At 52.8% G+C, this 11,479-nt stretch overlaps 1 protein-coding gene across 1 annotated transcript in view; it reads right to left on the bottom strand.

Moving 5' to 3' along the window:
• Positions 1–8,709: 8,709 nt before the first annotated feature.
• Positions 8,710–11,479, bottom strand: part of LOC103078920 (keratin, type II cuticular Hb6) — a 6,560-nt gene continuing 3,790 nt past the window's right edge. The window contains 4 exon segments of the mRNA XM_007452344.1: positions 8,710–8,903; positions 9,038–9,069; positions 10,961–11,181; positions 11,435–11,479. The exon segment at positions 11,435–11,479 is cut by the window's right edge and continues 18 nt beyond it. Coding sequence (XP_007452406.1) covers positions 8,710–8,903; positions 9,038–9,069; positions 10,961–11,181; positions 11,435–11,479 — 492 coding nt within the window.

Here is an 11,479-nt window from a genome sequence, read left to right as displayed (position 1 = left end):
TAGGGAACGATGCACCATTCATTATATGATTGAGTTATCAGCACACTAATGATGATTTCCATAATGAAAGTAAGTTTCACGATGCAAATGCCGAGAGCCACACTGAGTGCTGGCAGGTGGATTAGGGACTTACGGGTGCAGAGGAGACTGCTGGTGGCTTCACTCAAAGACCTGAGGAAATGGACAGAAAAGTTTCCCTGCTTTGGTCAGTCATGACCAGCTGCTCTGGGTGCCACCCTTGTCAGATTTCTAACACTACCCAGGTTAATAAAGAGTCTCTCCATGGGTGCAGCCCTGCCTGGCCACCCTGGATAAAGAGATTCTAATTCTGATAATAACCTGTTTCTACGTACACTTACTATGTTCCATTAACCCTTTGAATCCCTGCAACAGCCTGAAGCAGTGGATTTTATGATTATCTGTTTTACAGATTAGGACACTGAGGCCTAAAGGTTCGAAGCTAGTAAGTGTAGAGCTGGGATCTGAACCCAGGTGACCTGGCTCACAGCCTGTGATCTTAACCTCTATACTCTACTCCCTGGTCCAGCCTGTTCCCTGGGATGGGATCCAACTCAGAGGCAATAATGACATGGCCACGCAAGGCTAGAGGCCCCTGTACCATCCGATGTGTAAATCCACATTGCTCCCTCCCATGCTCACTTCACCTGACCCTGATTCTTGGCTCAAACTGTCAGCACAGCCTGAAGTGTCCTGTCCCTTCCCTGCCCCCTTAGCTACTCTACCTCCTCCCCTGAGAAGCCTCTGACATCCTCCCGGGGAAACTAAGCCCAGTCACCTGGAGGATGGATGGATTTGTGTCTGCCCCTGTCTTCCCTCCTGGGCAAGGATACTGCGCTGCTCCTGTCTGTTCGCTGGTCCTGAACCCCAGGCTCTCCAAGCTGATAGGATTCCTTGTCTGTGCATCTTAAATCGAATGGCCTTTAACAAACCTTCTGAATGATTGCAGCTTTCACAACCCACTGAGATGTGGCTGCAGAAACACCCTTTCAGCCAACAGGGTAGAATAGTTACCTGGGAACGAGCTTTAGATGCAGCTGGAGAGGCAATGCGGGAAGGGAGAGAGATCGTTGGAGTGCTAGCCAGGAGGCTGATGCAATTCTACCTTAGCCACTAGCTAGCTGCGATCTTGGACGAGCCCTTGCCCTCTCTGAGCCTCAGTTTCCCAATCTGAGAATGGGGGAATGGCAGGACTCTCTAGATCTCTAGAGGCTTTGACAGTTTGAATGCTCTGTCCCTGGAGATAATTCAGTGAGGCACTCTTCTAGCCTGGACTGGGGATGTGAAGTGACCCTGGACCCGTCCTCACCGGCTCTCCTCGCCCTCCAGCAGTTTGTGATAAGTGGCGATCTCCACATCCAGGCCCAGCTTGGAGTTCATCACCTCCTGGAAGTCCTTGAGCAGGCAGGCCATGTCCCTCTTGGCCTTCCGCAGGGCCTCCTCCAGCCCGGCCAGCTTGCAGCGGGCATCATTAAGGGCCTCTTCGCCCTGTTGCTCCGCCTTGGCCCCGGCAGCCTCCAGCTTGCCGCACTGCAGGCAAGGAGAGGAGGGAAGGGGATTGAGAAGAGTGCAGGCTGTGGGAACCCTGGTGGGTCTCCCGTGGCCTTGGTCATCTCAGTTCACCTCCATTCAAAATGGGCAACTTTTAAATTACCTAGGCAGGGAGATCACAGCCATTTGGAGCTTTCTTCCTTCATTTCTTAAACCACCTTACTGTAAAACTCGAGTCCATGGTGAGTCATTAGGGGAAGGAAATGTTAGCACTAGAATCGGACTAACACTAATATAAGATAAGTATCTTACGTTTTTATACTGCTGCTGTTTACAAGGCACTTTCGCAGATGGTATCTTATTTGACCATGAAGTTACCCCTGAGCTTGTCAGAACAGGCGTCGTTGTTTCCATTATGCAGATGAAGAAATTGAGAGTCAGAGACATTGCGACTTGCCCTGAGCTACCCAATTAGTTAGTGCTAAGCCCAGATTCTCAGAGGCCACTGTGTGGGGTCTCATTCCTTGGCCCACTAAGGTCAGCATGCTGGAAGAATTTCCCCACACACTAACTATAGCTCCTTCTTTTTGCCCAGCTTAAGAAAGTGTAAGACACTCCTACAACTCAATAGAAAAAAAAAAAAGACAAAAAAAGATTAACCCAATTTTTTAAATGGTCTAAGGACTTGAATAGACATTTCTCTAGACAAGACATATAAATGGCTAACAGAGATATGAAAAAAAAGTTCAACATCATTAATCATCAAGGAAATGCAAACCAAATCCACAATTTCCCAGGCTATCAACTGTCTGTTAACTTTATAGTCTTTCATTGAAGTAGAATTCTTAATTTTGATGTGATCATGTCAATCTATTTTGTTATCTTGTGGTTTGTTTGTTTTTTTTTTTTCGGTACGTGGGCCTCTCACTGTTGCGGCCCCTCCCGCCGCGGAGCACAGGCTCCCGACGCGCAGGCTCAGCGGCCATGGCTCACGGGCCCAGCCACTCCGCGGCATGTGGGATCCTCCCGGACCGGGGCACGAACCCGCGTTCCCTGCATCGGCAGGCGGACTCCCAACCACTGCGCCACCAGGGAAGCCCTATCTTGTGGTTTTGATTTTAAAATTTTTTGTGTGGTTTTGATTTTTAAGGTTTGCTTAAGAAGTCTTTCCCTCCACTTAAGTTAAAGGATATTCTCTTACATTTTCTTCTGTGTGCTTTATAGTTTCATCTTTCATGCCCAGGCCTCGCATTCATCTGACGTCCCCCATGGTATATGGTACAAACTGGACTCCAGCTCTACGTAGGCCTTCCATACAGTGGGTCTATTTTTACTAATCTCACCAGCTGAATAAACAGCCTTTTGCTTGTTGCTACCTTCATCAGATACTAAGTTTCCCTTACTTCAAAGGGCCTGTTTTGAGCTCTCTCTTCTGTTCCAGGGTCCAATGGTCCATTTACCTGCTCCTACACAGGGACTAGACATTTTTATTACTGTGGGTCTCGAATCCTCAGACATTCTCTTTGCTTTCCTTTTCCTTTTCTTTCTTTTTGTCATATTCCTTTCCATTATGGTTTATTACAGGATAATGAATATTGCTTTCCTTTTTCATAACTGACTTTACTATAAATGGACTTTATTTTCTTGCATAAAAATTATATTGATCTCATCAAGCCCCTCAAAAGAAATTCAGATGGAATTTTATTGCATTATACTTATAAATTAGAGGGAATTGATATCTTTAGAATATCAGGCCAAATTATGTCTGAATATGATCAGATTTTTTTGTATTTTTATAATAAAGCCTTACACTGTTTTTCACAATGACTATGAATACTTTGTTGCTATATCACAACTACTTTACTGTTTTTATCACTCTTAGGAATGGTACCTTTATTTCTCTATTTATTTTCCAATTGGTTGCCACTGATACGGAAAAACACTTTTAATTTTTGTAAGTTGACCTTGTAACTAGAAGCAGTGCTCAACTCATCCTATTATTTCTAGAGTTTGTTGGTTGATTTTTGTTGGGTTTTCTATGTAGCTGATCCCATTGTCCACAAATAATGCCAGTCCTATGTCTTCTAATACTTGCGCATATTTATTTTCTTGGCCAGTGTGTCAAGCATGGCGTTGAGAGCGGGCGTCCTTGTTTTGCCCCCAGTCTTCCTTGGAATGAGCCCGAAGTTCATCCTTTAGGTCTGACACCCTCTCAGCTCCACCAGTGCTCATCTACTACCCTTTGAATAGTTCTGTGCTTTTCTGCCTTTCTTCACCTGGCAGTGCCTCCACGCTTCCGACTTTTCCAAGCCCTTCCCACCCTTCAAAACCCAGGTCAAGCCTGACCTTTCCCACAGAGCCTCCCTGATTACACCAGCTCAAGGTGAGCTCAGCCCCCGAAACAGACGAGAGGGGCACCTTGTCAGGAAATTGACAATCAATCACAAACTGCCTTGAAAGACAGGTGTCTATTGCCCGTTTAACTTGTACCTATTTCCGAATCTACCCCACTGAGCAGTCAGCTCCTGGAGGACAGAATAAACAGTTGTGGAGTACGTGAAGGTGCCACGACTTATCAGCTCCAGGCCGTAGGCCTCAGTGTGTTGCAAGTCCAAGGTCGAGAAGGCAAAACTGGAGGCGGCAAGATTGGAGAACAAAGCAGGCAAAGGTGAGGCAGTCCCCGTCCTGGGTCACAGGCGATGCAGGCTCAGCCTCGGGTGTTTTCACAAAGACCCATCTCGTTTCATCCTTATGGAGGCCCAGAAGGCCAATGTTCCAATCCTCACTTTTCAGACAAAGAAGCAAGGCACACGGAGAGGGACCAGCTTGTCACGCAGCTAGTCAGAGTCAGAAATGGGATTTGCATCCACACCTCCTGACCCTCAAATCCTTTACTTCACTGCAGCAGCCTCCTCGCTTCCACGGCCAGAGAGCAGACAGGCACAGCCAGGGCCAGGACAGTCCTCTTGAGCCCAGTGATTCTACCTCCAGTAATTTATTTTAAAGAAATTATTAGAGATGTGCACAAAGATATATTTGTGAATGCTCATCACAGAGTTGTTTATCAAAAACCCATGAAGAAGGGACCAAAAAGTAAAAGGCTCATGGATATTAAGACAAGAAGAAATGACAAAAGTCAGGGCATCCATGGGTCACAAGACAGGCAGACAGGCAGGTTACCACCAGAAAGCCACACAGTTATGAATAAGGCCCGGTGACGCTCGCAAACCCAGGGAGGTAGGCAGGAATCAGAGGACCAGAACTACAGGGCAAGCTATCATTCCAGGCAGCGGGGACAGGTCAGCTCCCAGGCCAGCTCAGGCCAGCCGTGTAAAGGGCAGGTACAGGGCACAGGCCTTGGCGACTGAACCAGCCTGGGATTCAGCCAGAGCCTTTATAGCCCATGGTGAGGGTGGGACCCAATCCAGCCTGAAGCCCAGGTGGAAGAGAGCAGCCTGTCAGGCTGCTGCTGTCCCCTTGTCAGCTTCCTGTCTACGGCTGTTTTCAAGGGGCTCACCCTGTCTCAATTCTCTCTGTTCCGGGCCATTTACAAAGAGGTGCTCTAATTCAAGCTTTCTAAGGTGGCCATGATTGCCTCGTAAAGCTGCAGGGCTGCGGGCTGTTTTCTGCTCACGCAAGGATGACACTTCACAGCCGGCACTCACTGCCCCTTTGCAAGGTTCTGCTGGCCGCATGCAACCCAGACCAGTCACCTTGTTAAAGTACTCAGGGTGGGGGGAGCACCTCCTGCCTCTAGGCACTCGCCTCATCCTCCCAGCATCCCAGGAGGCCTGGATTGCCATTCATATTTTACAGGTAAGGAACCTGGGGAAACATCACTCGTCACGGGTCACAAAGCTAGTAAGTGGCAGAGCTGAGCTTCCAACCATGCTTTTTATCTCTGGAGTCCATGCCACCGTCATCTCCCATCAGGACAGGGGCCTGGGTACACTCACAGCTCCCCCAACCCAAAGAGGTGGGTGTGTTTACACAAAAACCCTCAGTGAAGGGTCCAATTTGATACTGAGCTTGCTGGGTTGGGGCAGATGTGCAGGATCAGAGGACAGAGGCACAATTATCAGCGTGGTGATAGAGACACCAGTTCGTGGTAGAGACACCGCTTCGTGGAAGACCCGCCATCTTGCATCCCTCAGCATCTGACCGAGACTTAATCTCATGTAACCGCTGCATGTGCATTGAGAACCGTCCAGATGCTCACCAGTTCCAGCCTAGAGGGCTGGCCACCTTCCTTCAGTTTCACTCTCAGCCATGGATTTCCCAAGCCACCGTGCTCCTTGCCTCCAGCTCTGCCCACAGAGCGCGAGGCCCAGGACCAGAACCCAGGGCTCTGGACTCCTAGGCTAAGACTCCTTCCACACCTTCAGAACTAGAACTGAAGGCCCATGTGTCCTTCCCTGGAGGGTTGGACAGATCAGAGAGGCCAAAGGAAGGTGGCCAGATGGGGTGGCCTCCAGCCAGACCTCCCGACGCTGCCCTTGTCCCCGCAGGTGTCAGCAGCTCCCGGGGCGGGGTCGTCTGCAGGGACCTCTGCATGTCGGGATCCTGGCTGGTGACGGGCAGCGTCTGCAGCGCCCCCTGCAGCGGGAACCTGGGGGTGAGCACCTGCCTGTGCGCGCCCTGCGGAGGGGGTTCCTTCGACCTGGGGAGGTGCTAGGTGTCCCCCAGGGAGAACCAGAGAGGCCCCTTCTGCCTGCCAGACGTTCCACTGCCCCCACTGCCAGCTGAGAACAGCGGCGCCTCGGTAGCTGTCCCCCTCGTTCTGAGAATACACCACACTCTCCTTCCCATCAGCCACTTCTCTGCTCCTCTTTTCCCACTGGAAGGGGATGCTGTGTGGGAAGGGACCCCACCCTTCCGCTGTCTGGGCCTCTGGCCCTGCCCAGGAAGAAGGGCTCCCCTTCCCAGGAAGGAGCACTGCTGGGCCACCCCCCGCAACTCTCTGGCCTCTTGTTCCCCGTTTTTCCAATAAACTGAGGGACCCGCTTTCTGTGCTGTGATGTGTTGCTTTCTGGGAGTGAGTCCCTGCCCACCGACGGCTGAGCACCCCAGCCCATGGAGGTGGCCTGAGGACTGGGGTGCTTCTGGCCTGCTCTCAGCCTGTGCACCGGCAGGGCATGTCCCCAAACAGTTCCAGCCTCCTCTGGACAGGCAGTGCCAACCTTCCACCTTGGTCACGCCTCCGGGTCTGGGGTAGTTGGGGACTTATTCTTCTGACTGGTTTGGAAGGGAGCCAGAGGAGGGCATGGGATCTGCTGGAAGGCTGCGTGTGCGCGCGCACGCGCGCGCTTTCTGGGCACGCCACCTCCCATTCTGGGCACACATTCACTCTGCTCCCCCGCCATCACCGCCACACACACACACACACACGCACCACAGCCACCACCACCAGGGGGCTACCTGTGTCAGTCTGGACCCCACCCCACCCATTCCCACTGCTGCCCATCAATCAAGGGGAGATGAGACCCTTGACACCCACTCCTCCCCCCATACACGCCTCTTCGGCACCTGGAACAGCCTCCCCCGCCAAAGTCCTGTAACCAGTGAGGGGAGACCGTCTACTCGCTCTCTCAAGCGCTCTCTCGCCCCACTCACTGCCCACAGCCCCAGATACCTCAGAGCTTCAATTCCGAGGCTAAGCTGGCTCCTCTGCCTCCAACATGGCCTGACCTCACCTGTCCTCTGTTCAGGGAGAGTCTGGGAGGTCTCAGGGGAAAGACCTTCAGGAGCCCTTAACCCCATTCCGGAAGCACCTGGCCTGGAATAGCCCCGCTCCTGTGCTGTCATTTCCTTCTCACTGGCCCTCTCCTTGTCTCCCTTCACCCAGCCCTACCCCAGCCCCAGTGCTGGTCCTTCCTCAGACCCTGAACTTTCTACACATCTCACCACGCTGTCCCAGGAGGACCCAGCATCTTCCCTCACTCCCTTCTGGTGTCTCTAGGGTCCCCTCAACTCCTCATCCAAGCCCTCTCTGCTCCCCGTTGCCCTCGCCCCCTCCCCCTCTAGAGCCCCGAGTCTCCAGCCTTTCATTTCCTCGTTCTGCAGGCCAGGCTCTCAGTTCTTCCCTGACTCACTTCCCTCACCCAGACAACCTCATCCTCAAGCAAGAAAGTGCCTCGACGTCCTTCTCTCGCTCCTCTGTACACACTCCCTGGGCAATCACATCAGCCTCTTGCTTTCAGCTCCCACCATGGTTAACGTCCTCCCTGGTTCAAATCCTTCAGCTGTGCTCAAGTCCCGATGGCTCTCCTGCTGCCCTGACCTCACTCCTCAGCTTCAGACCCACTTGCCCCAGTTCCTCCAAGATCTCTCCACTTGGCTGTCCTGGAGACTCTTCCAACACAGCAGACCTTCAAGCTGTACTCACTATTTTCCACATAGTCATTATGAAGCCCATAACCACACAAGGCAGGGAGGGACTACCTGCCTCCATGGGTCTTCTCTTGCTTTTCCAAAGCCTTGGGTTGCTCAAGGCCAGGTGGGCAGCTTCTACTGCAGTCATTCTCACCTACTGAAAAGTAACTAAGTGCATGAGAGGCCCTGAGGAAGTCTCTGGCAGGGAGCACCTATCACAGGAGGGCCCTGGCATTTGCAAGACTCTGAGGCACCAGGTTGGATTAGCTACAATTAGTTTATTGGAAACAAAGAGTGAAATAAAAGCAAACAAGTTTGCAGGCAGTTGACTCACTGGCTTTTATAGAAGCCTCTGCAGGCATCCCTGGAAGGTGACGGTCTCCCCTCCAATAGGTCACATCCCTCACAGAGTTACAGGAAGACCACCATCGGTGTTCTTTATCTCCATTCCATAGGTACAAGCACACTGGCAGAGTCCCCAGGATGCGCAGATGGGGAGATTCTGAGGCCTGTCCTGTTCCTCCAAGCTTAGATGAAGGGATCGGGCAAGACAAATGAATCCAGCAAAAAACAGAAGGCGGAAGAAAGGATGAATCCTCAGAACAACAAAACGACTACTAGGAAAGACTACAGAAAGAAGCCAAGGTGCACCCCAGCCTCACTGGGGCTCAGGTGCCGGGGGATGGCACAGAGGGAGCAGCTAGGGAGCAGGATAGGCAAAATGTACACATCTGGAGCCTGTTCTCTGGAGGCCAGCAGCCGGCGGCACGTGGGGCCACAGAAGGGGCGTTCCGCTTGCGAGAGGTCCTGGCTGGGCGGAGGGCGACCCTAGCACCTCTTAGAGCCCACGATGCTGCAGCCCAGCCCGGAGCAGGGGCCGTAGGCGTCGGCGGTGCCCACCACCACGTTGCCACTGCAGGGGGCGCTGCAGGGGGCGCTGCAGACGCTGGTGGTGACAGCAGGGGCAGCGCTGGAGGCGCAGAGATCGCGACAGATGACGCCACCGCGGCAGCTGCTGACGCCTGGATGGGGGGAGAACAGGCAGAGACGCGGGTCAGGCACTGCCACAGCCAGGCGGCTTGGGGCAGCGAAAATGCCCCCTCCCCGAACGCACTGTGACCACCCAGCTGGAGAAGGGGGCGGTGCGGCTACTTACAGACATTCACAGCCCCGGCGCCCTCGCACAGCCTGCGGGGAAGGGAAAAGAGAAAGGTCAGTGCCCTGAAAGGCCGCTGGACCACACACACAGCCAAGGTGAAGGGTGAGCCCCCACCTTCCTCTGCGCGCTTGCCCAGGGCAAGGGGCGATTCAGCGGGAGCCCGGTCACTCTATGGGTTCTGGAGACAGATCACCTGGTGCGCTGGCTCTCCACCCCTTATTAGCTGAGCAACCTCAGAAAGGCCCTCCCTCAGCCTGCCTCCTCCTGGGGAAAATCTACTCCCTGATCTGTTGTGAGAATGAACTCAGAATACGCCTACAAGTGCATAACGCCTGCCACACAGTAAGCACTTCAAAAATGGTAGCTGCTACTCTTTATTTCGGTTCTTATGGACTTGTAAATGCAACTGAGGTGCAGCAAATTTAAATTCCTGAATCTGGTCTGATTGGTGTCACTAAAATGTGAGTTTCGGGAGGACAGAATTTTTTGTCTATCCTTTTTCCCATGGCAGACAGTGCCCCAACGATGCCTGGCTCGATAAATAACTTGCATGAATGAACGGGATGTTAGAACCCGTTGAGAGCAGGCTCAGAGACTAGCTACACCAATTCCCTCACTTAACAGATGGAGAAACTGAGGCCCAGAGAGGGGAAATAACCAGTGCCGGAGGCAGGGATATCACTCCTGCCACCTAACTCCACCCAGCCCGTGTTTCCTTCCCACACAACTCTCTCTCCTTAAGGAAAACACACAGAGTCCCTCTGAGAGACCGTGGCAAAGGGTTGTCAATATCAGCTTCAGAAATGTGGAGAATCCGCAGCCCACCATCTACCGTCCCATGCCCAGGTTTCCTAGGGAACCCACACCAAATCTTCGGAGTTCATTCCAAGAGCGCTCTGTGGCAAAGGGGTGGACCTCTCTGTTTCCAGTGCTACTGTTTCCAGTGTCTCTCCAGCGTTCAAACTCAGTCTTGAAAAAGTCTCCCTCCCAGAATTCTGCCCCAATGACTACCCAGGCCCAGAGAGCCCCAGTGCCTCTGAACTCTCCAAGGCAATTACTTGAGTTTGTTGCGAGTCTCACATGTGATCGCTTTGATTCCAGCTACCAAACCTGTGTCCCCATTTCCCCAATACACAGGATGCTCCCTCTGCATCCTCACTCTACTCTGCCCAGGGCCAAGGGCCTGGCTGGACATGAGAAGAAGAAGGCTCAAGGTAAGAGCATCTGACTAACCTGGGGAAAGAACCAAAGGGCAACACGACGGGACTCTTGTCCTCATAGGAGCCGTTCAGCCACCCCCCTCCAGCTGAACATAGAAGGCTGATGACCGGTGGGTCTCCCCACGCCCTCAAAACAAGCAACAAGCAAAAATGCCCAGACCAGGGCACCTGCTTCAGGGGACCAGTCCCTGCTGTCTGTGTATCCTTAGTCCCACTTGCTGCAATGGACGACCACTTAGGGATGCTCACTGTAGTTAAAATATATAAGTGTGTGTTGATAAAACCCCCTATTGAAGCTGTCATTTGGGGAGAAATCTGAACTCCCAGGGCTGGGGCCAGGACCAGGCTTGAAAAGAGAGCTGGAACCCTGATGGGCATCTGCAACAAGGGCCCGGGAGGGAAGAGGCACTATAGAGGGAAGGTGGCCCAGCCCAGACAGGGCTTCTCAGGAACAGCAATGACCATGGCCTTGACTGTGGGCTCTGAGAAACAGATTTGCAAAAGGCACCAATCCCAAATCAGCACCTAAGTGGGCATGAGAGACTCAAATGGGGCTAGAAACATACCTAATGAATAACTCAAATTACCTTTCCAGTTGCAGGATGGGGAGGTTTGGAAACAGGAGTCAAATAGGAATATGAGGGACAGCACACTGAGAACCCAGGCAGGGCTGAGAGAGAAATTGGGCTACAGTATCCACCTGTGCTCCTCGCCCTCCAGCAGGCGCCTGTAGGTGGCGATCTCGATGTCCAGGCCCAGCTTGGAGCTCATCACCTCCTGGTACTCCTTGAGCAGGCAGGCCATGTCCCGCTTGGCCTTCTGCAGGGCCTCCTCCAGCCCGGCCAGCTTGCAGCGGGCATCATTAAGGGCCGCCTCGCCCTGCTGCTCCGCCTGGGTCACAGTGGCCTCCAACTTGGAGTTCTAAAGGCCCAGAAGAGAACAAGGTGGGTTATGGTCCCTGGGTCTCTGTGTCCACTTCCTGGATGCATCCAGTCTCTCCTGGGCAGCTGGGATCACCCCAGGAACAGGTCTCTCCTCTTCATCACCTGGGTTTCCTTAGGTGACCACAGCCTGGGACTCAGGTCATGCAGATGGGCTGGAGAATGAATGGTGAGATCCAGTTGGGTGCACACACTGCCTGTGGGACCCTGGGCGGGCCTCAAGCGACCCCTACCTGGCACTTGGCATTCTCGACCTCGGCCGTCAGTCTCTGAATCGT

Source organism: Lipotes vexillifer, unplaced genomic scaffold (assembly GCF_000442215.2).
Source record: "Lipotes vexillifer unplaced genomic scaffold, Lipotes_vexillifer_v1.1 scaffold422, whole genome shotgun sequence".
In the NCBI taxonomy this organism is placed as follows: Eukaryota; Metazoa; Chordata; class Mammalia; order Artiodactyla; family Lipotidae; genus Lipotes; species Lipotes vexillifer.
Note: the sequence above shows the minus strand (reverse complement) of the source record. Positions and strands in the feature narration are given on the sequence as shown.